Source organism: Eleginops maclovinus, chromosome 8 (assembly GCF_036324505.1).
Source record: "Eleginops maclovinus isolate JMC-PN-2008 ecotype Puerto Natales chromosome 8, JC_Emac_rtc_rv5, whole genome shotgun sequence".
Classification (NCBI taxonomy): Eukaryota; Metazoa; Chordata; class Actinopteri; order Perciformes; family Eleginopidae; genus Eleginops; species Eleginops maclovinus.
In genome coordinates this window covers 1,347,870-1,375,259 of record NC_086356.1, presented here as the reverse complement: position 1 = coordinate 1,375,259, position 27,390 = coordinate 1,347,870, and the positions used below count along the sequence as shown (strand labels likewise).

Genomic DNA, 27,390 nt, shown 5'->3' with positions numbered 1-27,390 from the left:
TTCTTCTCATCCGAGAGAAGCTGTGGGTAAAAAGATTCCTAAATGTAATTGTTATCAGAATATTATTATTATTTTATTATAATTATTATCATCACTATTATTATATTTTTTATTGCATTATTTGATTATTATTATTAAAAATATTTGTATTTATTTATTGTTATTGTATTTATATTTTTCTATTGTATTATTATTTTGTTGTTAGTATACAAATAATCCAATTTTATTAATATTATTATTGTATTACTTTTATCTTTATTATTATTTTAAATTTCAAAATGTATTGTTATTTTTCTATAATTATCTTTCTTGTTTATTATTATTTAAATGATTGTATTATTATTATTATTATTATTATTATTATTATTATTACTATTAATATTATAAGTGTTATTATTATATATTGTTGTGTAGCAGCCCGGTCCCTCCATGTGCTTTTCAATCAGCTGTTCAGCTGTGTCTGTGTGTCGCTGGATGATGACGTAGCATAATACCGTATGGTCGCCATGGATGTGTAATCAGGACCGGTGGCCGCAGCTCTTTCTTTACTCAAAACAAACCGTGCCGGAGAGGCTTCAGGTGAGAGCAACAGATCACAGGTCCCTGTCCAGATGTTGCTGCAGGTGGGACCGAGTCTGTCTTCTTCTACGCTTTCATTCCCAGCGCGTCGTTGTTTCAGAGCCTTTGTTTACAAACAGTTAGCGGTTAGCTGCTAGCTAGCATTCCTTCTGTAGGAGAGGGAGAAGTATAACTTACCTAACAAAAAGTACTTACACAACACTATAGAAATACTCAACTACAATTCACTCAGACCGGGCTTTAGTTAAAGCCTCAGCAACATGTATATAAAGTGGAACTGTTGCAGCACTATTTTACATGATTCTGAATGTGATTCTTGGACTGATAAACCCTTCCTTCTTACCTTTCCTTCTTCCTTCCTATCTCTCTTCGTCTCCTCCCTTATTACTTTCCTTTCTGTCCTTCCTCTCGTCCTTTCTTCTGTCTCCTTTCTCCTTTCCCTTCTTTTCTTAAATCCTTTCCTTCCTTTATTCCTTCCCGTTGGTTTGCTATCGTCCCTTCCTTCCTTCTTTCCTTTCCTCCCTCCTTTCCTCCCTCCTTTATTTCTGTCTCTCTATTTTCTATCCATTGTGTTAGTTTTCGAGATGTTCCTCTCTGAACAGATGTCAGTTTTCAGGTTTGGATTCTTCCTCTCAGGATCATGAAAGCATGCAGAATCAAACCTGAGTAATTCCTGAAGGTGTTAGACACACACACACACACACACACACACACACACACACACACACACACACACACACAGAGAGAGAGAGTCCGGCTCCATGTTTTAATATCCTGTTATTATCCAATGAAAGAGAGACAGAGGCAGAGAACAGTGTCTTTAAATGTCTCTGCATATATTTAGTGCTGAAGCAGGTGTTGCTGTAGGATGTAGTTAAAGATGAAAGATGAAGTGTGTGTGTGTGTGTGTGTGTGTGTGTGTGTGTGTGTGTGTGTGTGTGTGTGTGTGTGTGTGTGTGTGTGTGTGTGTGTGTGTGTGTGTGAGCATGCTGCTGTGGCCGGTCATTAGCACAGCGCTAACTGAGGTTTCCCTGCACACTCTCAGCTAATAAGAGGCTGTGTGTCTCGGCATTACAGTGCTCTCACACCTCTGATGACACGGTGCACCGAGCGTGACTAATCATTTTCACTTGGGTCATTACACGACCCGACGCAGAACCCATGTTTAACAATTACACAACCCGGTGGGAGCGGTGTGTACAGTGAAGTCGAAGTCGAGTATAATTTGTCAAAAATGTTGTGTAAAGAAAGCTTGCACCAGTAATTATAACCCGAAATATTTCTTTACATAGTTTCTTCCGTCCAGTCTAGTTTAGTATATACTCTACATCACTTTGCTCTAAAAGTGTGTACGTTGAAGGCCCTTTAACATTTCTGCACCACTTTCCACACAAAGTGACATGCACATGCAACCTGTTGATTAATAATAATGTGAACCTTTGTATAATGTGCACATTTCTGTACAACACCACCTCTTGTACTTACTGTTCAATGCTTCAGAAATATCCTGATTTTCCATTAAATGCATGAAAAGGTTTCCACATAGAATCAAAGGTGATCTGTCGTCCTGTCAAATCTACGGGAGTGTTATCCTCAATCTATTTTATGAATTTTAAACCACTAAAAAAACCCTCTTAATGTGTGTGTGTGTGTGTGTGTGTGTGTGTGTGTGTGTGTGTGTGTGTGTGTGTGTGTGTGTGTGTGTGTGTGTGTGTGTGTGTGTGTGTGTCTTCAGGATGCACGTGTCGGTGCGCGAGGTTCGCGTCCCGTCTGAGCCTGGCGCCGCTTACTTCCTGCGGGTGACCTGGAAGGGGCGGGGTTTAGCGGCCGGCTTCCAGGTGCTGCTGACTGACGGACAGGACGCCTGGAGAGGAGACGGTAAAAAACGAAAAAAAAACAAAACATCTCACCTCGACTGACCTCTCCTTTAGTTTCCACACACACACACACACACACACACACACACACACACACACACACACACACACACACACACACACACACACACACACACATACACACACACCTTTCTGACCTCACCTGGGAACACTTTGGAGCGTCGTTGACCTCTTCAGCTGCAGCTTTACTCACTGGAAAAGTTTTATCAAACCTCCAACGGCCTGAAGCTGCAGGTATTCAGACTTCCCGTTACTTGACGCCTTGGCAGCTCAAAGGGTTGGAGGTTCGAGTCCCACCTGTGCGCACCTTTAGGTCTATGGTTCTATTTAGTATGGGAGAAATGGCATCTACAAAATATTTTACCCAGCTGAGTCGAATACTTGATTCTGATTGGTCAATTTGAGGAATCTAGAGGTCTGCTATTTTTCGAATATCTCCCCCAAAAAATTGTAGTCATGTTCTTTCCATTCCAGTTTCCCACACTTCACTTCCTCAGGTTGTTTCAGTTTCTTCCTCCTCCGTGTTCTCCACAGTGAGCGAGGCGGCGGTGTGTGCAGAGGCGGAGGAGCTGGAGATGCAGATGGACCGGTACGTTCAGGACATCCGTCAGGCGCTGACCGACACCGAGTGCTACGTCACGTACAGCTTCAATCTGACGCCGTCGCCTCCCGACCACAGCACCGTCCTCACGCTGGCGTACGAGAAGGTTCAGAAGGACATCTCGGTGAGTCTCACACACTCTCCTCAACAAGGAATGAGTCCTAAAAGCCGGGAATGAGTCAGCATTGGATGGTTTCTGGATGTGTTTAACCCAATATAAGGTCTGTGGTTAGCGCAGGCCGAAGAGATTTCTATTGCGTTGCATATATGCATTCAAAAGGTCAAATGTCAGCTGATTGATGACTACAGAGTTGTTGACGTGTCACATGACGTCAGCGCGGCGTTAATCTGAGCTGCGTGTTTGAAGAGCTCCAGGGAAAAAAGCTTGTTTTGCTCTCCTGTCCGAGTCCGGTGGTGAGCGTGTTGTTTCAGAGTCGTTGCATCACCAATACCCTGCCGTAAAGATAACTGACCTAAGGCAATAATACGTAGAAGGACTCAGGTGCTTTGGATCTGAAATGGGAATTGTACGCACTTCAAGGCTGGAAGACAAGGCTGCAGTCCTTTTATTTAATTGAATATTCCACTCGGCTGTATATGTTATGTTTCACCCTCTAATGCTGGAATATTGCTGTCTCTATTCTGAGATGTTTGTATGTTTTTAGAAGAGTTTATTTCTACTCTTTTCATTTCTAGTTATGTTCATGCTGCTGCAATGCAAACCTTTCCCAGTTTGAGATTTAATAACGCTCCTCTTATGTTATCTGAGAGATGTGCAGGTTTCAAATCAATCAAACATTTACGGTTGGAGTCTTGATTGATTGATCGTGTAGTAAATAATGCGTATAATAAGGCATTCAATGTTTCGCTTGTATCATCATAACTTAGCTAAGGACGGACTCCAACACCTTACTGATTGTTATGCTCCTTTTGTGACGGCCAACTGAGTTTCTTGGGTTTTAGACGTCTGGTTCTGGACAAATCAGGACATTATAGGTATTTAGGGGGACTAAACATTTTTCATAATTAGCTAATGGACCAACCGGAGCGCAGTTAGTAGCTTAATTGAATATTTAGTGAACTTACGAGTGTATGCCAGGAGACCAAAGAGCAAACATTTTACCTTAAAGAGTCCCTATTGTGCTCTCTGTGGGGTTCCCTCTTACTGTAGTTCTATAGGTTTTAGTGCATGTAAATGGTCTGCAAGTCTTTATATCTATCATGAAGAAGGTCAATCCCCGGCGACTGCAGAAGTCCTTCAGTTCAAAACCTTATTCCCTGCACAGTCCCTCTCATGACCAGGTGGCGAAAAAAAGAAAGTCTCAAAAATATGTGGAAAATATCTGAGAAATGGACAAAAAAAGTGAAATAAGAGACTTTATTAAAATCCCAGACTGGGGAATGTTTGTGTTGTCATCGGTTGCTCAACTTGAAAATTCACAAAGCAGTAATTCATCTGTCGTACAGTTATGAGTCATGATGAAAGGTTTCAGTCTAATGCATGGTCGTACCCCCCTCTAATCGCTGCTTCTCTTCCAGCTGCAACACACACACATACATACATACATACACACACACACACACACACACACATACAGCTGTTATCTGCAGTGTTAGCATACCAGACATGTGTGTATGTGTGTGTGATGCATGTTGTCGGCATGCTCTCTGAGGACTTTCAGCTCAAAAAGGACCCGTTTGGTTTTATTGTGGGTTAAAGCTGTAACAATGATCATCCCAGTTTCTTAAAGGCCTGGTTGTTAGTGTAAAACCCAAACATATTCACCTTAATGTGATTTGAAAACAGGAAAAATCTGGAAATCTCTTTTTTTTGTGGACGTTTTTTCATCAAAATGTGTTTTTTACCTTTTTTAAATATGAAATTATCAGGGATTATTCTTTGGTAATCACTGGTTGGGTGTGGTTTGAGTTTCCATCACCAAAATGAAGCTCCGACCTGTTAATTCAACATCCACTGTGAGCAGTCAGCCTTGTGCTTTAGTTTCTGGTTCTCAGCGTAATGCGGACTGAGTCAAAACGATGAGGCAGCACCGGGACGTGTTTGCTAGCCGGGCTCAAAAGACCTATTTCCATTTCCGGCAGAGTTTCAGTTTCTCTGAGAGGTGGTGAAGTAAGAGCTGGCACAAATCAGACAAAATAAATAAGCAGACTTAAAGAGAGAAGGTGTTGAAGAAATGAAGTGGGAGAAAAGACAGAATGAGACTAACTTTCTGAGCAATTACAAACTGAAATGTGTTCTGTTATCCACTGTACTGTCGAGATGCCCCCCCCCCCCTAAAAGGTCATTTATTTAGGGATCTGATGGTCCGAGGGGTCAGTGCGAGAGCTTCCTATCTGTGTGTCAGCGCGTCAGAGAGAGATCTAAGTGTGATGGTGACCAGGTTGGAGATTTTAAACCAGAACAGAGCAGACCTGTTCAGTTTAAAGAGCCCCCCCCCCAGCCTGAAACAACCCAATAGCACTCCTTTGTTTACATCCGTAACATAGTGACATCACTGGATGGAACACTCGCGCTCCTGTTGGCTATAGCGTTCAAACACATTGTACGGTATAGGCTAAGGGGGCGGGACATATCAAGCGGTTGACCAATCACGGGCGAGCACACTGGTGCTGCAGCTCAGGCAGTGTGAGAAACAGAAAGAGCTTTTTTAAAAAACCTTTTCTCTCCCTTCTCTCAGTTCAGGCTGGGTTCTGTGGTGCTGAAGGCCGACCCGGATCCGGCAGAGGCGCTGAGAGAGTTACTGACCCACAGCCTGCAGAGAGGGAACACCCTGCAGCAGGAGAACCAGAACCTGCAGCAGGAGAACCTCGGGCTGAGGGGAGAACACCGGCGCATCTCTGCAGAGTAAATACAATAGGAGGTTTTATTCCAAAATAAAATAATTGGAAAACATTTTGGAATATTTTGAAAAAAAAAAGAAAATCTAAAAATATTTTAAAAGAAAAATATTGAATATTTAGAAAAAAGATGGAATATTCCAGACTGTTTGGAAAAATATATAAATAATGAAAATAGAAATAAAAGACTTGGAAGATTTCGAAAATACATTTGAAAAAAATCTATAATATTTTGAAACTTCCTCTGGAGGGAACACAGGATTTTAGCTTTTGCAGACCATTTACATGCACTATATCACCTATAGAAAGAAAGATGTACTTTCATGAATCCCAGTGTGGAAATTCAAGAATTCTGCATTCACTTCATTGGACCTTTCAGTTCCCAGGCCAAGCCCCTAACCACTTTGCCCCCCCCCCCATGGAACACACCAGAAGTATAATAGGGTCTTTAAAGACAAGAACTGCTTTATTGTTCATGTAAAAGGAGATTTCTGACTGTGTGTGTGTGTGTGTGTGTGTGTGTGTGTGTGTGTGTGTGTGTGTGTGTGTGTGTGTGTGTGTGTGTGTGTGTGTGTGTGTGTGTGTGTGTGTGTGTGTGTGTGTGTGTGTGTGTGTGTGTGTTCAGACTGAAGCGCTACGCGGGTGGTAAGGAGGCCCTGGAGGCAGAGCTGTACTCCCGCTTTGTTTTGGTGCTGAATGAGAAGAAAGCAAAGATCCGCAGTCTGCAGGAAGCAGTCACACACCTGCAGGACGACAGGTACGCTGATCATTGTTTACCTCCTGGTCAACCCGCCCCCCCCGCTCTCTGAAGAACACCTTTACTCTGCGACCCACGCTTCAGCTGCTTCTCCTACGGAAGCCCTGAGGGGACAGTGAGAGAAATCTAGTTTCTAACAAACTGCTTCAATTTGATTGGTGTTTTATTTTCACTGAATGTTTTTGGGTGTTTATATTTCTCTGTTTCAGTAAGGGACAGAAAAAACCGGATCCAGTGAAATCAGCAGATGAGGAAGAGGAGGAGGATGTATACGGAGGAAGCACAGATGAAGAAGAGCAGCAGGAAGTGAAAATGACTCCACCCTCCACCTCATCCACTCGTGGTGAGTCACATGACCTCCAGTCAGACCTCCATTAACCCTGAAATATGAATCATCAGAGAAAACGACTTCCTCTCTATCTGTCAAAGAAAAGAGCTTTAGTGGAGATCTCACTCTGATGACGAGCACTAAGGAAACTCATCATTCTACTTTATTTTTGGGAAAGATTAGTATTATCATTATTATTTAAAAATATATATATTAGTTTGTTTAGTTTAAAAGAAATGTTTTACTATTTAAATTGAATTTGATATATAATTACACTTGTATATGTCGTGTATAAAATGTGGTATATTAAACCTAAAAACTAAATCAAAGTATGTAATTATAAGCACTTGAGAGAATGAGTATATAAAAATAACACGTTTAGAATATAATTTAGATGTGTAGATCAGGGCTGTCCAAACTTTTTTCACCGAGGGCCATTTACAGAAAAATATACGGACAGCTGGGGCTTTTATAGAGGTGAACACTGCCTCAAAAGTTAAGTTATGAGTTAGCAAAACAAATCAAATGTAGGGGAATAATGTGCGATACTTCAAAACGCTTTCAGAAAGAACAGCCTACATCCCGTCTGTCTTTAGGGTTCATTTATTCTGTTGCAGCTCATCCCTTAAAACAGAAGCCTCTGATTGCTGAGAATGAGAGGAAATATGAAGGCTGCATCTCCAGCTGGTTATAGAAAGAAGTTACTGTTTTTAAATCAACTCAGATTTGTTAGAGAATGTTTAAAATTCTAAATGACTGAATTTATTTTAAATTGGGCTCATTAACATATTTAAGAAGTACAGTATAAGACCAGCAGAAGTTTAATTTGTGGGCCGTATTCATTATACTTTTAGAATTCTCTGAGGGCCGATTCACAAAGGCCTGCGGGCCACATTTGGCCCCCGGGCCGTAGTTTGGACACCCCTGCTGTAGATGTTTAAACATATTAGCTAAATTAAAATAACCAAAGGCCATTTAGAGTAATACAAATGACAAATGTATATATTTCTGTACTTTTTGTTCATCATCATTCGTCATTCACAGCTATGCTCTATTGTGATTGGTCCACCGCTTAGAGATGTCCCGCCCCCTTAGCCCCTTGCTCATGTTCATAGTATTAAATGGCGTTACCGTGTCATGTGTCCATGCTTTAATGTTCAAAAAGCTCTTTATTTTTTACAGGGATTTTAGCCTTTGCAGTCCATTGACATGCACTAAAACCTACAGAACACACAGCAGGAGAGGGAACACCACAGACAGCAGAACAGGGCCTCCTTAAAAAAAGCCGGGGGAGACATTTGATACTATTTGGGTGTTTTCCTTGCCCGAAAAACTAACCATGACATCACTAAATACGCAGGAAAGGACTGAGTGTCTGTCACAGGCATACTGGGGCCCAGTGCAGATGATGGTAAATGTTATTTTTCCCATGGTCGGTTCAAAGGTGTCAAAAACAGCTTGGTTTTGGAGTTCTGGGAGTCGGGGTAGATGTGTGTTTGGAGCCCAGAAACGAAGGATGACATCATTGAGGAGTTATGTAATGCAGAGTGGTGGAGCCTCCATCCCATAACACCTCAAAACACAGCAGCACCCGCCTCACCCCCCCCTCACCCGCCTCACTCCCCCCTCACCAGACTCACTCCCAGAGGACCAGGTGATTAGAGTGGAGGGAAGTGTTTGAGGCCTCTGTCCTTTCCTAACCACTTCTTCTTAAACCTGAGTATAGTGGGGTTAGGAGAGAAGGGAAGGGGGATTCATTCAGAGAGTCGGCACTGGGAGGTTAGGATGAGACGGTGGGGGGGGGGGGCGGGTTCTGGGTCTGGAGGAAACGTAATGTTCACAATAATATGAATAATCATTATAAGCACTTTACAAAGATACTTTACGTTTTAGAAATAGAATTTTAGACGTAGGGGCGGGAAACTATAGACGCTTCATACTGTTTGAAACTGTTTGGAGAGTTATATCAAACCCTGTGATCTCTATGAGAGCGGGTAAGCTTTGAGTTCCTGAATTAAAAACCATCGTAGGTGAAGACATTTCAAAGCATGTCTTCCACTTAGAAACTTCCTGGTCATTACACTGTTCCTTCTGGAGTCAAAAATGATATTTGTAGGGCAGGTTTTTAAGGGGTTTTAGGGGAGTCCCCCCCACTCCCTCCTCACAGCTGCTCACACCCCTGATTTTCCACTTTCTGACTCAGGTCCTGGTAGGTGTCCCTGTTCTCCGTCTGACGAGGGGGAAACTCAGGACTTGTGTTTTTCTGTTGCTACGACAGTGAGTCAGACGTAGGGCAAGCAGATAGAAAAAGGGGGGGTGTGTGTGTGTGTGTGTGTGTGTGTGTGTGTGTGTGTGTGTGTGTGTGTGTGTGTGTGTGTGTGTGTGTGTGTGTGTGTGTGTGTGTGTGTGTGTGTGTGTGTGTGTGTGTGTGTGTGTGTGTGTGTGTGTGTGTGTGTGTGTGTGTGTGTGTGTGTGTGTGTGTGTGTGTGTGTGTGTGTGTGTGTGTGTGTGTGTGTGTGTGTGTGTGTGTGGAGACAGAGGCTAAACTGGAAGATTTACACAAACAAAACATGTGATGGTTTATTTTGAAATGCCGTAAAGACCTGTCCGGTTAAATGGTTGAGTATAAAACCCGTTAATGCCCCATTTTCATTTTCACAACTCATGTTTATGTAAATATCGTTATTTATTTTAATGTATTATATTTATTCATTGCACATTATGTCCTGAACTTCTTACATCAACTTCAGTATTTGTGCATTTTTAAATATAGAACATTAAATAGAATAAAGATCCACGGTTGTGTTGTCCTGTGTACAGATACTACAGAGTCCCAGGCTCCTCCAACCATGCAACATCAATATATATCGGACATAAAACAAATACAACAACAGCAAATAGTAAAAGGAGTAACAGAGGTAAATGCAAATACAATAAAAGTACAAGAAGAAGTCTTTATACATGTAAAGGGAATATGGTTTTCAGATCAATAAATAGCAGATGACAACAGATGAGTGCTAATGGAGCACTTCACAGAGCTCAGGTGTTAATAGTCTCCTGGCCTGAGGAGTGCACCTGTCTCTGAGTCTGGTGGTTTAAGTCCCGATGCTGCAGACAGAACAGAATCAACCGGATAAAGAGGAAAGGATCACCTGCAGACGGTTTGGTTTTAAAGGCTCTCTGAAAGGAGTTTAACAGACAGGTTTTACACACTGTGCTCAGTCCTTCATAGACACAGGGAACACTGGGAGGAAACCAGTGTAAGAGGGAAACAGAGAGATATACCGGAGGATTTTATTTAAGAAAAGTGGTATTTGAGGGATTTCGCTCCTCCTGGTTTTTCTTTGGTCTTCCCTGGTGGCTGATGGGGAAAGAGCCTCATGCTCCTGGAGGAGGTGCTTCTGATTTTAAAGGGCGTTAAAGTTTGGTAATAGTGAAAGCAGACAGACGAGGGTAAAAGTGCTTCTAACAGTCCAGTGATATAAATATTTACTTCATTTAATAAAAGCTGCAGCAAAAAGAAAAGTCTTCAGGCTGGATTTTAAAGAGTGGCAGCGTTTAGCTAATGGAGCACAATACACATGAAGCTTGTCTCACTTGTTGTTACTTAGCTTATTGAGAGAGCTGTATAATCATTCTGTAGCTCTAATGAGAGTCTACTTTACATTTAGAGAAAATATCCCTGCTTGTGTTTTAATGCAAAGACAATGTTCCTCCTAAGCCGTTTCTAATGCTCATAGTGATGAACATGTTCCTTATATCCTCGTGCAGCCGTGCACACTGCAAAGTAAACGCCCAACGTAGTCGTTATATCTCACTTTGACAGCGTTCCCACTTTGCCTAATGACAAATCTGTCGTCCCTGATGTACACACTTGGACTTTTTTTGACCAACATTTAAGTCTCCTGACTTCCCGCTGGGGGAGGATGGCCTCTGCACAATCTGCTTTCTCATTTATGGTCGTTAAACATGCAAATATCTTCCAGCTGGGATTAAAACGTCACTCTTTTCTCCCTAAAAAATGGACATTGAGCAACCAGCCTGAGTTTATGTTGAAATAAATTGTAATATTTGACTTGTACTCGTTAGTGTGCTGGTTTTATATGATTTATAGCTCTATATTTGATCCATCTGTAAAAACTAATGTGATAGTGCTGATTGCGCTGTGTTCCTGCACAGGGACTTCAAAATGAGCTAAAATCTTGCATAAATCATCTCCTCTCACTGAGACTAATATATTTTAATGCATCGTTTCATGCAAAACAGTCATAGTGCAGTTCACTTGTATTTATACCGTCTTTCTCACTTTAGTTGTCCTTTTTTTCTGCAATGCCTGACTGATCGTGTCCCCCTCAGAGAGCCCGCTGGACGACAGCCTGAGGGACATCACGGACGTGGCACCGTGTCGAAAACGCCGCTTCCGTAACCTCGGGCCCCAGGACCCCGCGGCGAAGAAGAGAGAAAACCCCCAGAGCTCCCAGACAGAGAAAACAAAGAGGTAAACAAATCACCTCTGCATCACAACAGAATCTGGACATCTGGTAAAGGTGCAGTGCAGATATCTGAGATTTCTGTCCCTCTTTCAATTGTAATATTCCACGAAACTTGCTGTAAAAAGTCCAATTAAAAGCACTCTCTGGTAAAGACTAAAGCCCTTTTTACCTGGGGACAAACAGTTATCAGTCATATCTGCGGTGGTTGTGTACACAGCAATTGACCTCCCATCGGTTGCTGAAGGCAGTAAAATGAGTCACGTGTGAGTGGAAATCCCGTATTTGTGGAGGGATTTATTTTGCTTTTTCGGTGCATTTCTCTCCCTCCGCTCATCCTCTGCCGGTCTGCTAACCGTGTTTGTGTTTCTATTTTGTTCTGTTGCTTTAAACATCTTAGAGTCTTTACAAAATTGTGTCCTTGGGTGTCGTGAAAGGCCTAATCTGCCTAGCAACACATGTTTAACTCCATTAACTTCTTTAATTTGAATAATCCACAGAGTCTCATTTCAAAGAGATCTTAATCAAATTAAAACGGAATCCCCTTTTGCACAGGACTGGTTTTCATTTTACACATAAAGGTTTATTATTTATCATGTCTGTCTTAATCCTGCAAGAATCTGATGCACACGAGTTATACATTAGAAATTCCACATTCATTTACAAAAATCTGTGAATCGTTGTTTTATCTCTTTTTTCTGCCTCTTTTGAATCAAAATCACAGAGAAGCTTCTGAAAATCACAGGCGCTGCTTTGGCCGTAACATTTGAACGTTTTGACGTGCTGATTCAGAGCATCACGTGTGCTCTACATGTGAAACGCTGTCTGTGGTTTCTGAGCTTTATTAACTCTGCAGAATCGTAAACTCGTCGTACAGTCGTCCTCCCATTCGCTCAGCCAGCCGGGTGTGACACCTCCGACCCAAAATAACACTCAGACACATTTAATGTCTTTAAAAGCTCTTTATTGTTGCCGGGCGAGGTTCAAACACACCTCCCGTCTTCAGGACCAAAACACAGAATCTGATTTCTGTTTTGTTGTATTCCTCTAGCTTCACCTCCTCCCTTTTTCTTTCTCTCTCCCCCTTTTAAATGGGAAGATCAAACATCGTAAAAGCCGTCTTTATGTCGAGTCATCACTCCCAATCCTGACGAGCCACATGTCGGAGGTTTCCCCGGGAATTTCATTTGAACTGCACGAGAAAAACACACGAGACTTCCATCTCCTCCGTTGGTTGCAAACGCAATAAATGCCGTAAATATGTGAGGAGGGGGGGGGGAGCACACACACACACACACACACACACAGAGCTAGCTAGAAGCAGCATTAGGTGAATATAGTCGATGACGCTGCAGAGCCCCTGACTCAGAAAGGAGGATGCTGCGATTAATGACAGAAGAAGAAGAGCGTGAGTTTCCACGGCGACGCCCAGCTGCACACCTTCAGGGCCTCATCACCGCATTCCTGTGAGAGGGAATATCAGATTCAGCTCTCAGTGGTTTTTATTTGGTGCTTAAAGGAACAGCTCTTCTATCTGTTTTATCTCTGAGCACACAAACACATGCAGCTTTATGCAGAGCAGCTGGGCAGCAGAGACTTTGTGGAAACACGGCTCCTCTGATGAGTGGAAAACATGGGGAGGCTGCGGCACATCCCTCGTGTGCTCACGTCAGGATCCCTGCAAAAAATAGAAGTATATTTCAACTTCGTCCATGCAGACTTTGGGATAGGTTTGACCAGTTTTTGGATAATGTGAAGAGGTTTCCCCTGAAATACTTCCTGTTAAAGCCCTTTTGCACAAAGAACCTGCAGTCATGTGTAATATAGCAGAGGTCGTGTGTGATCTTTATCATGACAGTCCTTTTTATACTTGTGAATTTAGAAGTTGGTGCATTTGTTCCACTATTCCTCTCTTACTTGATGCAACAGGTTGCTTTATGCCATACTCCTTCTTAGTATATGCTTATAAGGCAGAAATAGGCTCGGTTTATCCATTTCTGATAGTTAGAAGAGTCAAATGACGCCCCCTTTTATATTTCAACACAGGCAATGTATATCCATTTTCTTGATGCAGTTATTTCTGATTAGGAGTTTGTTTTGTCAAAGAAACCCTGGCTCTGTTCAACTCAGAGCTACAAGTGCATATTATGCCGTCATATCTGGGGTATAATGTCCGTAAATTCAAGTGAAAGACAGACGTATGCTGTGCAAATGCTCCCATTCAGACATCTGCATCCCACAGATAGATGTCTGAAAACCTGGAACCCTGCAGAAAACTCTTTGATTATCTTGGATTTCGCTGAATGGCGTTATTCTCAGGTCTGAAGAGAGGTCTGAGGACAAGAAGCTGGGGGAGCCAAAGTCAGTCTCAAAGAAACAATTATGCAACACCCCTCTCTGTTTTATCGTGCTGCAAATCCAGATAACCTCACAATACCACGGCTTTGACTCCCGTATCTCCAGGGTGCCAGTTTCTCTTTTGGCTGTTTTAGAAATGACTCCTCGTCTCAATCCGCCATTGTTTGCTGAATGAACTGTCCTCTAAGTGCCAGCGACTGTAAGCTGTGCCCGGTGCAGATGGTGGTGCAATCCACCCCCAGCTGTAGGAGGTCTAGTGCCCATTACTGGAGCGTATTAGCAGCCAGAAGCAGCAGCTGTGGAGGTTCGATGCCTCCCTCTGAGCTGCAGAACAGAGGCCTTTGTGTGAAGTGGGGCTGAGCTATTGTTTTTCCTCTAAACCCATTCACCTTTTACGTGTTGCATACAGTAGTGCAGGGATGACGTATTTCTGTGTTGAACCCTGAAGGCAGCATCTCCCTGGTTCGTGGGATTTAGGATTGTTGCAGAAAATAATCACAAACGTTTATTATATTTAAACATTTTGTTCAGCAAGATAATGATGACTTCACGTCTCCACCGCTAAGCTAAAGGCGGCTAATGTTGGGCTATAGAGGAACTACAGCACGGTCACATGACTTCACCTCAACACCGCTAAACTAAAGGAGGCTAATGTTGGGCTATAAAGGAACTACAGCACGGTCACATGACTTCACGTCTCCACCGCTAAGCTAAAGGAGGCTAATGTTGGGCTATATAGGAACTACAGCACGGTCACATGACTTCACCTCAACACCGCTAAGCTAAAGGAGGCTAATGTTGGGCTATAAAGGAACTACAGCACGGTCACATGACTTCACCTCAACACCGCTAAGCTAAAGGCGGCTAATGTTGGGCTATAGAGGAACTACAGCACGGTCACATGACTTCACGTCTCCACCGCTAAGCTAAAGGTGGCTAATGTTGGGCTATATAGGAACTACAGCACGGTCACATGACTTCACCTCAACACCGCTAAGCTAAAGGCGGCTAATGTTGGGCTATAGAGGAACTACAGCACGGTCACATGACTTCACGTCTCCACCGCTAAGCTAAAGGTGGCTAATGTTGGGCTATAAAGGAACTACAGCACGGTCACATGACTTCGCGTCTCCACCGCTAAGCTAAAGGAGGCTAATGTTGGGCTATAAAGGAACTACAGCACGGTCACATGACTTCACGTCTCCACCGCTAAGCTAAAGGAGGCTAATGTTGGGCTATAAAGGAACTACAGCACGGTCACATGACTTCACGTCTCCACCGCTAAGCTAAAGGTGGCTAAAGTTGGGTTATAAAGTGGCCTTCTGCTGCTGTGGGTTAAACAGCTGGTTAATGTCATTGAGTTGTTAGTGTTTGTTTACTGTTAGAACAGTTTTCCCATGAAAGGAAACTAACACACACACACACACACACACACACACACACCCACCCACTCACTCCTTCTGTAAACTATCAAACGTCGCTCCTGGCCATCACAGATAATCACTACAAGACATGAAACGCCTCTTGCTTTACTGCGTGTTATACTCAGGGTTTTTACTGGTTCTGTTGGAGCCGCGTCGCTCTAACATGGTGCAACATTTGTAGAACATGTGACGTGTATTAAAGATCCTGCTTGTGTGTTTCTGTCCCAGGAAATAATGGCAATCCAATTGAAAGACTTGTCTAGTTTAGTAAATACAATGCTGCATTGGTTGGAGTCACTGGGTCACATGATCATAAAGCTACTGAAAGAAAACAAGAGTAAAATATTCATTTTAAATAAGAAACGGTTCTCAAATCAAATAGAGAGAGGTGTGTCTGAGTGGTCCAATGTGGAGACAATACTGCATTGATTTGGTTTAACTGGGTCATGTGATGTGGAAGCTATTGGAAAAAAACTAAAAACTGCTGATTGTTCTCTAAAGTATTCAAGTCAAATACAAAAAAGGCTCTAATATCCTATGAAAAGGTCTCCTAGTTGTCCAGAGAGGTAAATTAAATGCTGTATTTGAATTTCAAGTCATTTGGTCCCATATGGAAACAATTAAAGCAGGATTCATCTAGAGAATAGTCAGTCTTCACATTTAAAGTAGATTTGTTTTGCTTGAATTTGACCGTGGGAGGGTTTTTTTACAGTCGTGGTTATCCCTTTAATAAAATGCCTTAAATCAGGACCAGTTTTTCATTGGAAGGGTTTGTCTCTCCTTTCTCTTGCCTCTTGACTTAAATGCAGTAGAGTCATACAGCAGCTAATGCCAAGTTGTTGGGCTTTGTTTTATTTGTGAAGTGAGGAATTACATTGCATTTTGATTTGACTTGACATGCAATCCCACCTCCTCTAAATCAGGACTGAGTTCAAGTATCCGAACAGGGATTGTGTGTCTGGACCGAGCTGTAGTTGATGATTGTATTCAATATCTAAAGTACTGTGGAGGAGGAAGACTGCATGGACGTCCCACTGAAGCTAAATCATGTTGTCTTTTGTCGGTGCGCTGAACCTTTAAGTGGAGTTACCTCGTGTTGCATTTATACAAAACTAATCCTCCTGGTTTCCAATCTGATCCTCTTTTTAGTTTCTTAAGCTACGAAACCAGCCATGCTGCAGCTCCGTGGGGGGGCTCCAGTCTCCGCGATGCCTGAGCTTAACCTCACTTCTCCGGGGTTGACTGTGCCATGTGTTCAGGTCTGTGGTGGTCCTCCTCCGTGGCAGTGAACACGTCTCTTGTTTCCTGTTAACCGGTTCCAGAGTTTGCCGTACAGTTGGTAATGATTTAAGGAGAGCTCAGGGCCTCTCCTCTGCTCCCCGTTCAGGAAGAGGTCTTGTGTTCTGGTTTCCTGAAGGTCTTGAAGTTCTTCGAAGATCAATTTGTGACGAGATGATTCTATGAGACGTAATGAAAAAAACTGAGTGTTTTGTTTATTCCTATTTTGTTTATGTTGATGGTTTCTGTTCTTCTTTAGTTCTTGAATAACCAGTTTTTGTTTATTCCTATTTTTTCTATGTTATTGTTTCCTGAATATTTTGAGTTCTGGAAAATCAGTTTATGGCTCAAGACTCGGGGTATTTTGGTCCTGAAATCATCTGGGATTTAGCTCCATCAGTCAGTGAGAGGAGCTCCATGATGCAGGGTTTAAAACAGCACGATCCTGTCTCTGGAGAGGTTATGACACGTTTGTTTACTTTATTCAACCTTTAGTTTATTTGTGTTTTGTTTCCTGAACTTGTTGAGTTCTTGAAAAATCAAGTTGTAACTCGGTGTGTTTCCAGGTCTTGGTCCTCAGGCTAAAGGAACTACAACGCAGTCACATGACTTCACGTCTCCACCGCTAAGCTAAAGGAGGCTAATGTTGGGCTATAAAGGAACTACAGCACGGTCACATGACTTCACGTCTCCACCGCTAAGCTAAAGGAGGCTAATGTTGGGCTATAAAGGAACTACAGCACGGTCACATGACTTCCCGTTTCCACCGCTAAGCTAAAGGCGGCTAATGTTGGGCTATAAAGGAACTACAGCACGGTCACATGACTTCACGTCTCCACCGCTAAGCTAAAGGCGGCTAATGTTGGGCTATAAAGGAACTACAGCACGGTCACATGACCTCACGTCTCCACCGCTAAGCTAAAGGCGGCTAATGTTGGGCTATAAAGGAACTACAGCACGGTCACATGACTTCACGTCTCCACCGCTAAGCTAAAGGAGGCTAATGTTGGGCTATAAAGAAACTACAGCACGGTCACATGACTTCACGTCTCCACCGCTAAGCTAAAGGAGGCTAATGTTGGGCTATAAAGGAACTACAGCGCTTTAAGATGGTTATTAACCCAATGCAACCTTACTGTTCTTGTTTTCTGAACTTGTTGAGTTCTTGACTCTTTTGTCCATCAATGTCAACATTTCTCTTTAATACCAATGATTTAAGTCCTTCAAAGCTGCATCACCCTGAGGATAGAGTACTTCTGACTCCTTCCTTGATCCTTATTGGCCTTTTTTTGTTGTTGCTACCAACGCTTGTCCTTCCTCCCTCCTCTGGCATTTAGTTTCCTGACTCCTAAACATCACAGCGTCACTTAGTTCATCACAAACACGGGATTACAATATTCATGTACAACACACACACACACACACACACACACACACACACACACACACACACACACACACACACACACACACACACACACACACACACAGAAACAGGTATAAATGCTGCCCATGTGTTTCTAGTCTTGTTCCTTATGGGCCACATGATACACTTCCCGTCTCAACATGAAAACTCTCCTGTAAACCAGCCTCATTAGCCCACTGACCTGTGTGTGTGTGTGTGTGTGTGTGTGTGTGTGTGTGTGTGTGTCAACAGGGCCGACCCCCCGGCAGGATCCAGTAAGAAGCAGCCCCCGCCCCGCCGCCCTACAGACGCTGCAGAAGTAGAGGACCTGTTTGAAGACTTCTGACCGTTCACTTGCTCTCTGTCTCCTCAGGACGGAGCAGAGAGGACACTGGGATATATGGGATGGTGAAGGTGGATTATTTTTAGACTGGATTTATGTATGAAGTGTCAAAAATCAAATTAAATTATCTGTTTTTAAATAACTGGAGAAAACTTGAAGCATTTTGCCATTAACTTCATGAACCGTAATGAATTGGGATTGCTACCATTTTTTAAAAACTTGTCTTTGTAATATTTTAACCAATAAACATTGAATGTGTTGTTTGTCTTGTAAACTGAAATGTTGTTTATGTTTGTTTAAAACACCTCCATTGGACTCCCTTGTTTACTTCCTGAACATAGTGACATCACTTTATAACACTCGCGCTCCTATTGGCTGGCGCTTCCAACCATTGTACTTGATAGGCTAAGGGGGCGTGACTTCTCTAACCAGCTAACCAATCACACTACATACTGATATACACCTGAACATCAGCAGGAGAGGACTCTTTAAAGTAGAGACACTACATACTGATATACACCTGAACATCAGCAGGAGAGGACTCTTTAAAGGAGAGACACTACATACTGATATACACCTGAACATCAGCAGGAGAGGACTCTTTAAAGTAGAGACACTACATACTGATATACACCTGAACATCAGCAGGAGAGGACTCTTTAAAGTAGAGACACTACATACTGATATACACCTGAACATCAGCAGGAGAGGACTCTTTAAAGTAGAGACGCTACATACTGATATACACCTGAACATCAGCAGGAGAGGACTCTTTAAAGTAGAGACTCTACATACTGATATACACCTGAACATCAGCAGGAGAGGACTCTTTAAAGTAGAGACTCTACATACTGATATACACCTGAACATCAGCAGGAGAGGACTCTTTAAAGTAGAGACTCTACATACTGATATACACCTGAACATCAGCAGGAGAGGACTCTTTAAAGTAGAGACACTACATACTGATATACACCTGAACATCAGCAGGAGAGGACTCTTTAAAGTAGAGACACTACATACTGATATACACCTGAACATCAGCAGGAGAGGACTCTTTAAAGTAGAGACTCTACATACTGATATACACCTGAACATCAGCAGGAGAGGACTCTTTAAAGTAGAGACACTACATACTGATATACACCTGAACATCAGCAGGAGAGGACTCTTTAAAGTAGAGACACTACATACTGATATACACCTGAACATCAGCAGGAGAGGACTCTTTAAAGTAGAGATGCTACATACTGATATACACCTGAACATCAGCAGGAGAGGACTCTTTAAAGTAGAGACTCTACATACTGATATACACCTGAACATCAGCAGGAGAGGACTCTTTAAAGTAGACTCCATACATAGGAGTTCCCCTTAATGTCTCTCTCTCTCTCCTCCCTTTCTCTTTAAGTCTCTCCCACTCAGGCTTTCCCCAGTCTCACTCCCCCCCCCCCCCCCCCTCTCTCTCTCGCGTCGCACTGGGCGGTGTATTGTCGAGGGAGGTGTAGGACACGTGCCCCTCCTCTCTTATGTCGGGATAACATCGGCTCTGAGGTGGATTTGAACTTGCTGCAGAGAGGAGGAAGAGGAGCAGCTGAACACGCTGAGAGCCTCAAACATCCGGGGACTTCTGTCGGGACATTTCTCTCTTTTTTTTGGAAAAGTTTTGAAGTGATAAACCAACAGGAGCAGCTGGATTTTCTTTTAGTTTTTATTTTTACAAGGTAAGACTTCACTTTTTTCTCATCACTTTCTGGATTTAGTAGTCTGGAATGAATTATTCTAAAATTGCATCTCAAAGTTATTTTCCGATCATTATTTTGCTCTAAATGCGCATTCTGGTCTGCATGTGTTTTACCACCGGAGGAGAAGTCGTTTTGGGGGGGCAGGAATGTTCCCACACTGATAAAACAAACGATAAGACTCCCGTTGATAAAAAGTGACACTTGGGACCATTTACATCCATTTAAATCCGCGGACAGTTTATCCTCCTGATCAGCTGATAATCTATCAGCCCAGCTGCTGATCTGCTGCAGCTGTGCTCACACATCTGCTCTAAAAACACTCTAATAAACGTCTTAAAATAGGAAAGTATGTATTAAATATCTGCATATGTACAAAAACATACAGCACTGTGGACAATATACTGTCACATACTGTCTGTTCTTACAGAAGTACTCAGATGGAAAGCTTTAATAAGAGACACTTTGATAATTCAGATTTTAAATTCGTTTTTAGGCAATTCTCATTCTCTGCTTCCTCTGATGTCTTTTCTGTGACTTATTGCATTATCTACATTTTTGCGTTTTAAGTCAGATAAAATAAGGTGTGTTTAGGCTTTGACTTCATTAAGGAGCATTTTATAGGTTCATCTACGACATTCTATTGGTTTATTGATGAAGTACGCCGCAGATAAAAGAAATAGGGGTTTATTTCCTGCAACTTTTTATAATTTTTAGGAATTTCTTAAAAATAAATACAGAAATAATAAACAGATGAATTAATAATGAAATGGGTTTTTTTCATGCAGCTTTTGAGTAAAAATGCATAAAATATCAGTAAAATGTTGTTTTCTTGGTGTGTGTTTAGATATTATATTACATGTTTTAAATATTTTTAAATAATGTAAAATAATATACATTGTGTAAAAACAATAAAATAATTGTTATTGTCGAACATTTTGAGTAAAATAGCAGAAATATTATCAGTAAAAAGTGCTGAAATGACTCCATTGTGAAATAAATTCCTTGTAAGAGTCACTAAATTAGAAAGTACGTTTCTCTGAACTCGACACCTGGTGTACCTGCAGGATCTGTGACATCACAGCTGGTTTGCAGCCAATCAGGACGCAGCATTAGGAAAGTTACAGCCTGGGAGAAACAGATGTTCAGAGAAGCAGGAAACATCTCTGTCCAGATGTGACACATTTCGAAATGGAAAATGTGTGCATATTGTCAGATAAATACAGAGCCTGTCTCTGATTGGCTGATAGCGTCCCATAATCCCCTCTGTTTCAGCCCTGTTCCAAAAGTGCTGATTCTGTGTCTGTAGCTTTAAATGCTAATGAGCTGCTGCTGGCCACGCCCCTCTGAGAGGTGATTGGTTTAAGAATACACAATGGTGCTCTAGGAGGAGATCCAGCTGATCAGGTTTATTTTATAAACTCTATCTCTGCGTCTTCTCAGGTGTTGTTGAGATGATTCCTCTAATCCTGCTCTGCTCGCTCAGTCTGAGTTCTGCTCAAGGTGAGTCCGTCCTGCATCCATCCAATAATGATATCACCTTCCTCTCCCTCTCTGACTTAGATCACACACACTCAGGTCCAAGTCTGACAAAGTGGAAAGTGATGATTACTCCAACACATGCTCACACACACACACACACACACACACACACACACACACACACACACACACACACACACACACACACACACACACACACACACACACACACACACACACACACACACACACACACACACTGCTCTCCTGGACTTTAGAAGCTTTTGCTGACAACACATATTGATCTTAATTGATTTGCCAATTAATCAATTAGTCTCCCTCTGACATCTTCACCCACTGATGCCTGGCATTGTTTTTCAGTGCCCCCCCCCTCGGTGCAGATGGCAGCCTCCGGCTCTCTGGCAGGTCGTGTAGTGCTTCCCTGCCTCTTCTCCATCCCCCCCCAAACCACGGAGACTCCCACGCCTCCCCCTCTCCTCCCTGCTCCTGCTGACCCCACCACAGCCATCACCTCCACCCCGGGCCCCGACGAGGTGCTGAGGATCAAGTGGACGAAGCTGGAGGCATCTGGGGAGCAGGTGGTGCTGGTGGCGCAGGGCGGGGGGGTGAAGGTGGGGACGGCCTACAGGGGGAGGGTGTCGGTAGCGTCTCACCCCCTCTCGGTGGGAGATGCCTCCCTGCAGCTGGTCCGGCTCCAGGCCAGCGATGCTGGGCTGTATCGCTGCCAGGTGATGCACGGCCTGGAGGAGACGCAGGACACCGTCAGCCTCAGCGTTACTGGTGAGGAAAACAAACGCACCCTGGTAACACCCCCCCAGTTAATATCCCACTGGTGCACTACCTGTTCCCTGGTTTGGAGGTCAATGGTTTTCTGAGTGTGGTTTTGCTCGTTAGCCTGAAATATGTTTCCTCAGAATTGACTCCCGGAACTTTTTCTTTTTTTCAGAATTTGACTTGAACTTGAATTTGCGGTTGCATAGCAGGAGAAAACTGAATCATGTTTTAATCCTTGAAGAGATGTAGTATGAATTGTAGATTGCATATAAAAATCCCCTCTATATTAAACAGTAGTAAATATCAAGTATTTTTGGGTTCTTCCTCTGGTGGAAACCCCGGATCTCTCCCACACATTTCCACATTAACACTGACAGGACTCTTTGTGCATCAGAAACACACAAAGACTCACTATGAGAGACACACAACTCTCTATTTAACAGCCATTCACTTCCTCTGCCAGGATGAGAATAAAACTCCTCCGTCCGTCCAGAGGAGGATAAAGGAGCTAATGACAGCTTTGTGTTTCTGAGGACGATGACGGATAAATGGCCTGAGTTTCTCTCCGCTAACTGGAGGTATCCGGTTCAGTCAGGAGTCCATCTGTACTGTAGTCCTGATGTCTGTGTACTGCAGGTAGAGCGGGATGAAGGAATGGACAGTATTGATTCATTCCTTCCAATTTATTTTCCGGTTTCATCATTTCATAGCCACCTCAAAGATGCTGCAAAGGGTGGAAGTTTGAATAAAGTTCCTACTTCTCAACACTGGGTACTGTAGTATTTACAGCTCAGTACAGACCTGGTGAATAATAATGCCGAAATGAAAAGGTATGAAAAAATATCTTCTTAAAAATAAGAGAAATGGTTTAGAAAATCCAACTGAGTAAGTTTTTAAAACATAACAACAGAATATTTACAAGAAATACAAAATATATAAAGTCTGAAAGTATTTCCTGAACAGAAAGTCAAATTCTAAATAAAAGCAAAAATATTCTGAAAACTGTTTTAAATGAAGAGTTTACTAAAAACACAAAAAGGAAATACAAATGGAATATGACAAAGAGCTGAGCTTTAATCAAAGGGGTGCAGAGACGTGCAGTCTCCCAGCTCTCTCTCTGACTGACGGATGATTGCTCTGCAGGCGTGGTGTTCCACTACCGGGCCAACAGCAGCCGCTACACGCTGGACTTCCCTGCAGCCGTGGAGGCGTGCGAACACGCCGGCGCTGCCATCGCTTCACCGGAACAGCTGCAGGCTGCGTTCGAGGATGGCTTCGACCAATGTGATGCCGGCTGGCTCTCCGACCAGACGGTCAGGTGGGGGCCCTGAACTACTTCTTTACATGGACAGCAGAAATCTGTGTCATATCTATCTACATGTTTTTTGAGATGTGTACTGTTGTCATTTTCCTAAAATATAATGAAACAGATCTACAATTAAGAAATCACAACCTGTCTTCTAATGTCATTATCAAGTTACCCTGATGTCCTCACATGGCTTATCCTCATTTATCTTTTGAATGTGTTGGTTTAATTTCCTTAAATCAAGTGAAAGAAAATGAAACCTTTTTCCATTTCACAAAAAGGTTTCCTCTTCCATCACACAGACCTTTAAGAAAAGCCTTTTTTATTTAAGGTTTTTAGGATTTGAAGATTGACAGACGTGACTTAATTATAGGCTGGAGGTCTGATCTGTTTGTTGTCTCTCCAGTTACCCCATCACTGACCCGCGGCCCGGCTGTGCGGGGAACCTGCTGAGTCGACCCGGAGTCAGAACGTACGGCCTCCGAGAACCTGCGGAGAAATACGACGTGTACTGCTACGTGGACAAACTGCACGGTAGTTTTTCCACGTAGATGTGGTATTTTGTATCGTAGCTATGGTTACTGAAGCTGTAAAATAATTAAAGCAGCATAAAGGTTTCAAGGTTTAATTTGATATGACGCAGATACAGGAATGGGCATAAAGTAAATTATCTAATGTCGCGTTGCTCTCAACAGATCAACATAATGGTTGCAAAAGATAAATAAAATAGTCAAATTTCGAGAAGAATATTTACAAAATCAAATTACAGACTTTGGTGTCAAATATTTATGTTGAATACATTGATTCTTAAATATTTTACATGTTGTGAAGAGTATTGGAAAGCACATATTTTGTATAACAGATGTATTGGCGTTATGTATAATTATATTAGATATGTGTACTTATAACAGATATGTTTTTTGTATGTGTATATTACATATGTATGCAGATGTGTTATATATTGTTATGTTTGTTTATAAACAATGTAGTAGAAATTCACAAACCTCAGGATGTTCTGTAGTTTTTTATATAGGTATTAATGTCTCTGAGTCTCGGTTGAGTTCCCCTTTGGTCCGATCGTGCGGGTCTTCTCCCCCTCGCAGCCAGCAGACAGATGTTCTTGCTGCAGGGGGCCTATATCCTACGCGTTTTTCCTCGGCTGGGTGTGAGGTCCTCCGGGTCAACTCGTTCCGCCTGGATGTGCTGAGATTTCAACCTCTACGGCTAGGTTCTTACGGTCAGCGCGATCCGGTCACTTGCCCCTGGCCCAGGTGGGGGGGGATGGGGCAGCCTCAAAGAAACTCTCAGATGGGTTCCCGACGAAGGCAGAATCTGGAGTCCTGTTAAAGGTGAGGAAGAAACCAGTGTCGAGCCCGTCCCTTGGGTATGACCCTGGGGATGGCCATTTCCTCGCCTGCTGTTCCAGGCACCATGAAGCCTGTGGAGGTCCCACAGAGTCCCGTCGAGGGGGGTGTTTGCTTTCTTGCCCTTACTGTTGTCCACAAATAAAGTTTAGTGTTTTCGACGTGGGTAGAGAGTGGAGGTTTTGCTTAGTTTCCCGTCGGCATCCAGATGTATGTGCTCCCTTCCTCCTGTCGCGTCTCGGCGTCTTGTTAGGCCGAATCACTTTTCCGTGAAATGTTTTGACGCCAATTGAGTGATGCAGTGTTGGACTTTGGGTTTTACCCCGCAGACCGTCATGCAAACACTAGGCAGTAAGGAGAGGGTACACCCATAAACAAACTAGGGCCTCGTTTGAAGGGTCTAGGTGTAGGTTTTATGTTCCCCCGCACTCCATGTCAGCTGCCTGGGATTGCCATCAGGAAGTCAAAGATCAGTTCAAAGGCTGTTGATTGGTTTCCCCTGAACAACATCAATTGATGAGCTTGGAGGCAAAATGGGTTAAATGCTGAATGAAGTTCATTGGTCTTTCTCACTGGTTTGGTCCAGGTTAAACACCAGTTGTAGGGGAGAATGCATATCCTATTAATTTGACTGTAGTTGCAAACTGGGGGTAAGGGGTCGAGGGAGGAAGCTCTCTTAGGAGGGATAAAAACCAATACCCTCACAGAACTTCATGAGATGGAGGGGATGTCAAGCTGGGCGTACACACAATTGAGGGGGGGGTTTTGTCTTTTTTAAAGGGCAATGTGGACTCTTTATTACTCATTGGGACTAAGACTGAGTCTTCTACTATTAAAAAGTCTGGTAACTTCTACTTTACTCTACAGCTGAAGTACTTACTACCAAGACACGACTGAGGGGACCATTTTTCAGTACAAGATCTGTGTGTTTATCTTTTCAGAGACTACACTTCTACTGGTTAAAACCAGTGAGCAAGATCTGGTACTTCTTTTACTCAACAGCCTGGGTAGGCTATCTCAAAGCGTGGCTTAACTTTTTCAGTTACGGAGAGATCTGAGACACTTACTCAGTCAGACTGGTATTCCTTTTTGTAGTCTGTTATTCTTTTATAGTACAAGACCGAGCTATTTCTGCGTTTATGTCAGCCTGGTACTTCTACTTTACCTTGTCCCTGGTATTCTCCTTTTGAGACTGCTAATTAATTCCGAGGTTGCAACTGGAAGGTACTATTCAAACCCGCGTGTGGCGCGGGCCGGCATTTGACAGTCTTGAGGGACCCACCTCCCCCCCGCCTAACTCTGGGCATCTCATTGGGATAATGCGGACAGTAAACTCCGCGGAGCCGACTGGTCCTCGATGCATTGGATAGAAGAAAGAGTTAACAGGGCGTGAGGGGTGATGTGTTTTATATCTCATCTGTAAATATACAACTAGTGATTTCTAGTAAAGCGTGGAGGTTGAGACAGAGTTCTGAAATGCTCGGACACAACGGGTGTGCCAGTCCTTGTCCAGCAGAGACGTACCCTCTTTTCAAGTTCTGACAAAAGGGGTCGGAAGAGATATTGGTTTCTGACTTGCCGAATGGGGGGGGGGTAAAGGGCTTATAAACTGCCGGTGAAAGGAGTGTAAAAACAAGGGGCCGGCTCACCACGCGCGTAGGGAGTGACGTGGGGTTTTATGGATTATTCGAAGCTTCTTCAGGTTGTCTGTAAAGTCCGGGGCACAAAAATAGGGCTCTGGTGTTGAAGCTCTGTCCTCTCCATATATATTTCCCATAAGATCCTCAACGCTGTGGTGTTGTAGCTATGCCGACATATAAGAAAGCGGGTTAGGAAGAGAGCTGTGAATTTAGATAAAAAAGGCGGAATCCTCATGATGTGCTCAGGCTGGATAAAACATACAAAATATATTAAATACATTGAAATACCATTGTTGTGACAAAAGAACATCTCATTGTTAAACTGAATATTTTAAAACAATGGTTAAATAAAAAATCATTATTGTAGGATATTTTCAGTATGTGATTCAAGAATCTTGAAAAACTAAAAAATTAGGTCTTAATGTAATTTAATTTGAAAATGTTTGCTTACGGATTCTATCAAATCATTATTATCCAGGGCATTGGACATTTGCCAGTAAGTTTAAACCGGTAGAAAGCAGGCCCCCGTTTCTCATCGTTTCTCACATGAGCGGACCCGCCTTAGAACTGTAGCTAACTCGTCTCTGCGGCTCCAGATTAGATGTCCAGAGGTGTTAATACACAACAATCTGATTATTGAAGGTGTTGTTGGAAAGATGCTTTTTCAGGACCTGAGTTGTGGTTACAAGATGTGTTCACTTCCTTTGTTTGGGAAGATACGAAGGCTCGCTTTGGAAGCGG

The 27,390-nt window shown here is 42.9% G+C and overlaps 2 protein-coding genes across 4 annotated transcripts in view; both read left to right on the top strand.

Annotated features, from left to right (window-relative positions):
- The first annotated feature begins 448 nt into the window (after positions 1–448).
- Positions 449–18,594, top strand: xrcc4 (X-ray repair complementing defective repair in Chinese hamster cells 4). 3 transcript variants are annotated; one of them, XM_063889854.1, is made up of 8 exons: positions 449–579; positions 2,315–2,457; positions 3,012–3,202; positions 5,778–5,944; positions 6,563–6,694; positions 6,904–7,037; positions 11,379–11,520; positions 18,230–18,594. In XM_063889854.1, exons 2-8 carry the CDS (start codon positions 2,316–2,318, stop codon positions 18,321–18,323), a joined length of 1,002 nt encoding a protein of 333 aa, XP_063745924.1. In that variant the 5' UTR covers positions 449–579; position 2,315; the 3' UTR covers positions 18,324–18,594. The 3 variants fall into 3 exon arrangements, with proteins under 3 accessions (XP_063745924.1, XP_063745925.1, XP_063745922.1); XM_063889852.1 differs by having other exon boundaries at positions 506–623; XM_063889855.1 differs by lacking the exon at positions 6,563–6,694 and having other exon boundaries at positions 505–623.
- A 1,301-nt stretch (positions 18,595–19,895) lies between these two features.
- LOC134868839 (versican core protein-like) overlaps positions 19,896–27,390 on the top strand; it is a 28,081-nt gene continuing 20,586 nt past the window's right edge. The window contains exons 1-5 of the mRNA XM_063890171.1: positions 19,896–20,044; positions 21,506–21,565; positions 21,926–22,345; positions 23,483–23,657; positions 24,052–24,179. Of these exons, the coding sequence (XP_063746241.1) occupies positions 21,517–21,565; positions 21,926–22,345; positions 23,483–23,657; positions 24,052–24,179 (772 nt within the window). The 5' untranslated portion in view covers positions 19,896–20,044; positions 21,506–21,516. The remainder of the gene's footprint in view (positions 20,045–21,505; positions 21,566–21,925; positions 22,346–23,482; positions 23,658–24,051; positions 24,180–27,390) is intronic.

Coding starts and splice junctions, on each gene's coding strand:
- xrcc4 (XM_063889852.1), top strand. CDS start 511: ATGTGTAATCAGGACCGGTGGCCGCAGCTCTTTCTTTACTCAAAACAA. Junction 6,695..6,903: donor ACACACCTGCAGGACGACAG/GTACGCTGATCA, acceptor TCTCTGTTTCAG/TAAGGGACAGAAAAAACCGG. Junction 11,521..18,229: donor CAGACAGAGAAAACAAAGAG/GTAAACAAATCA, acceptor GTGTGTCAACAG/GGCCGACCCCCCGGCAGGAT.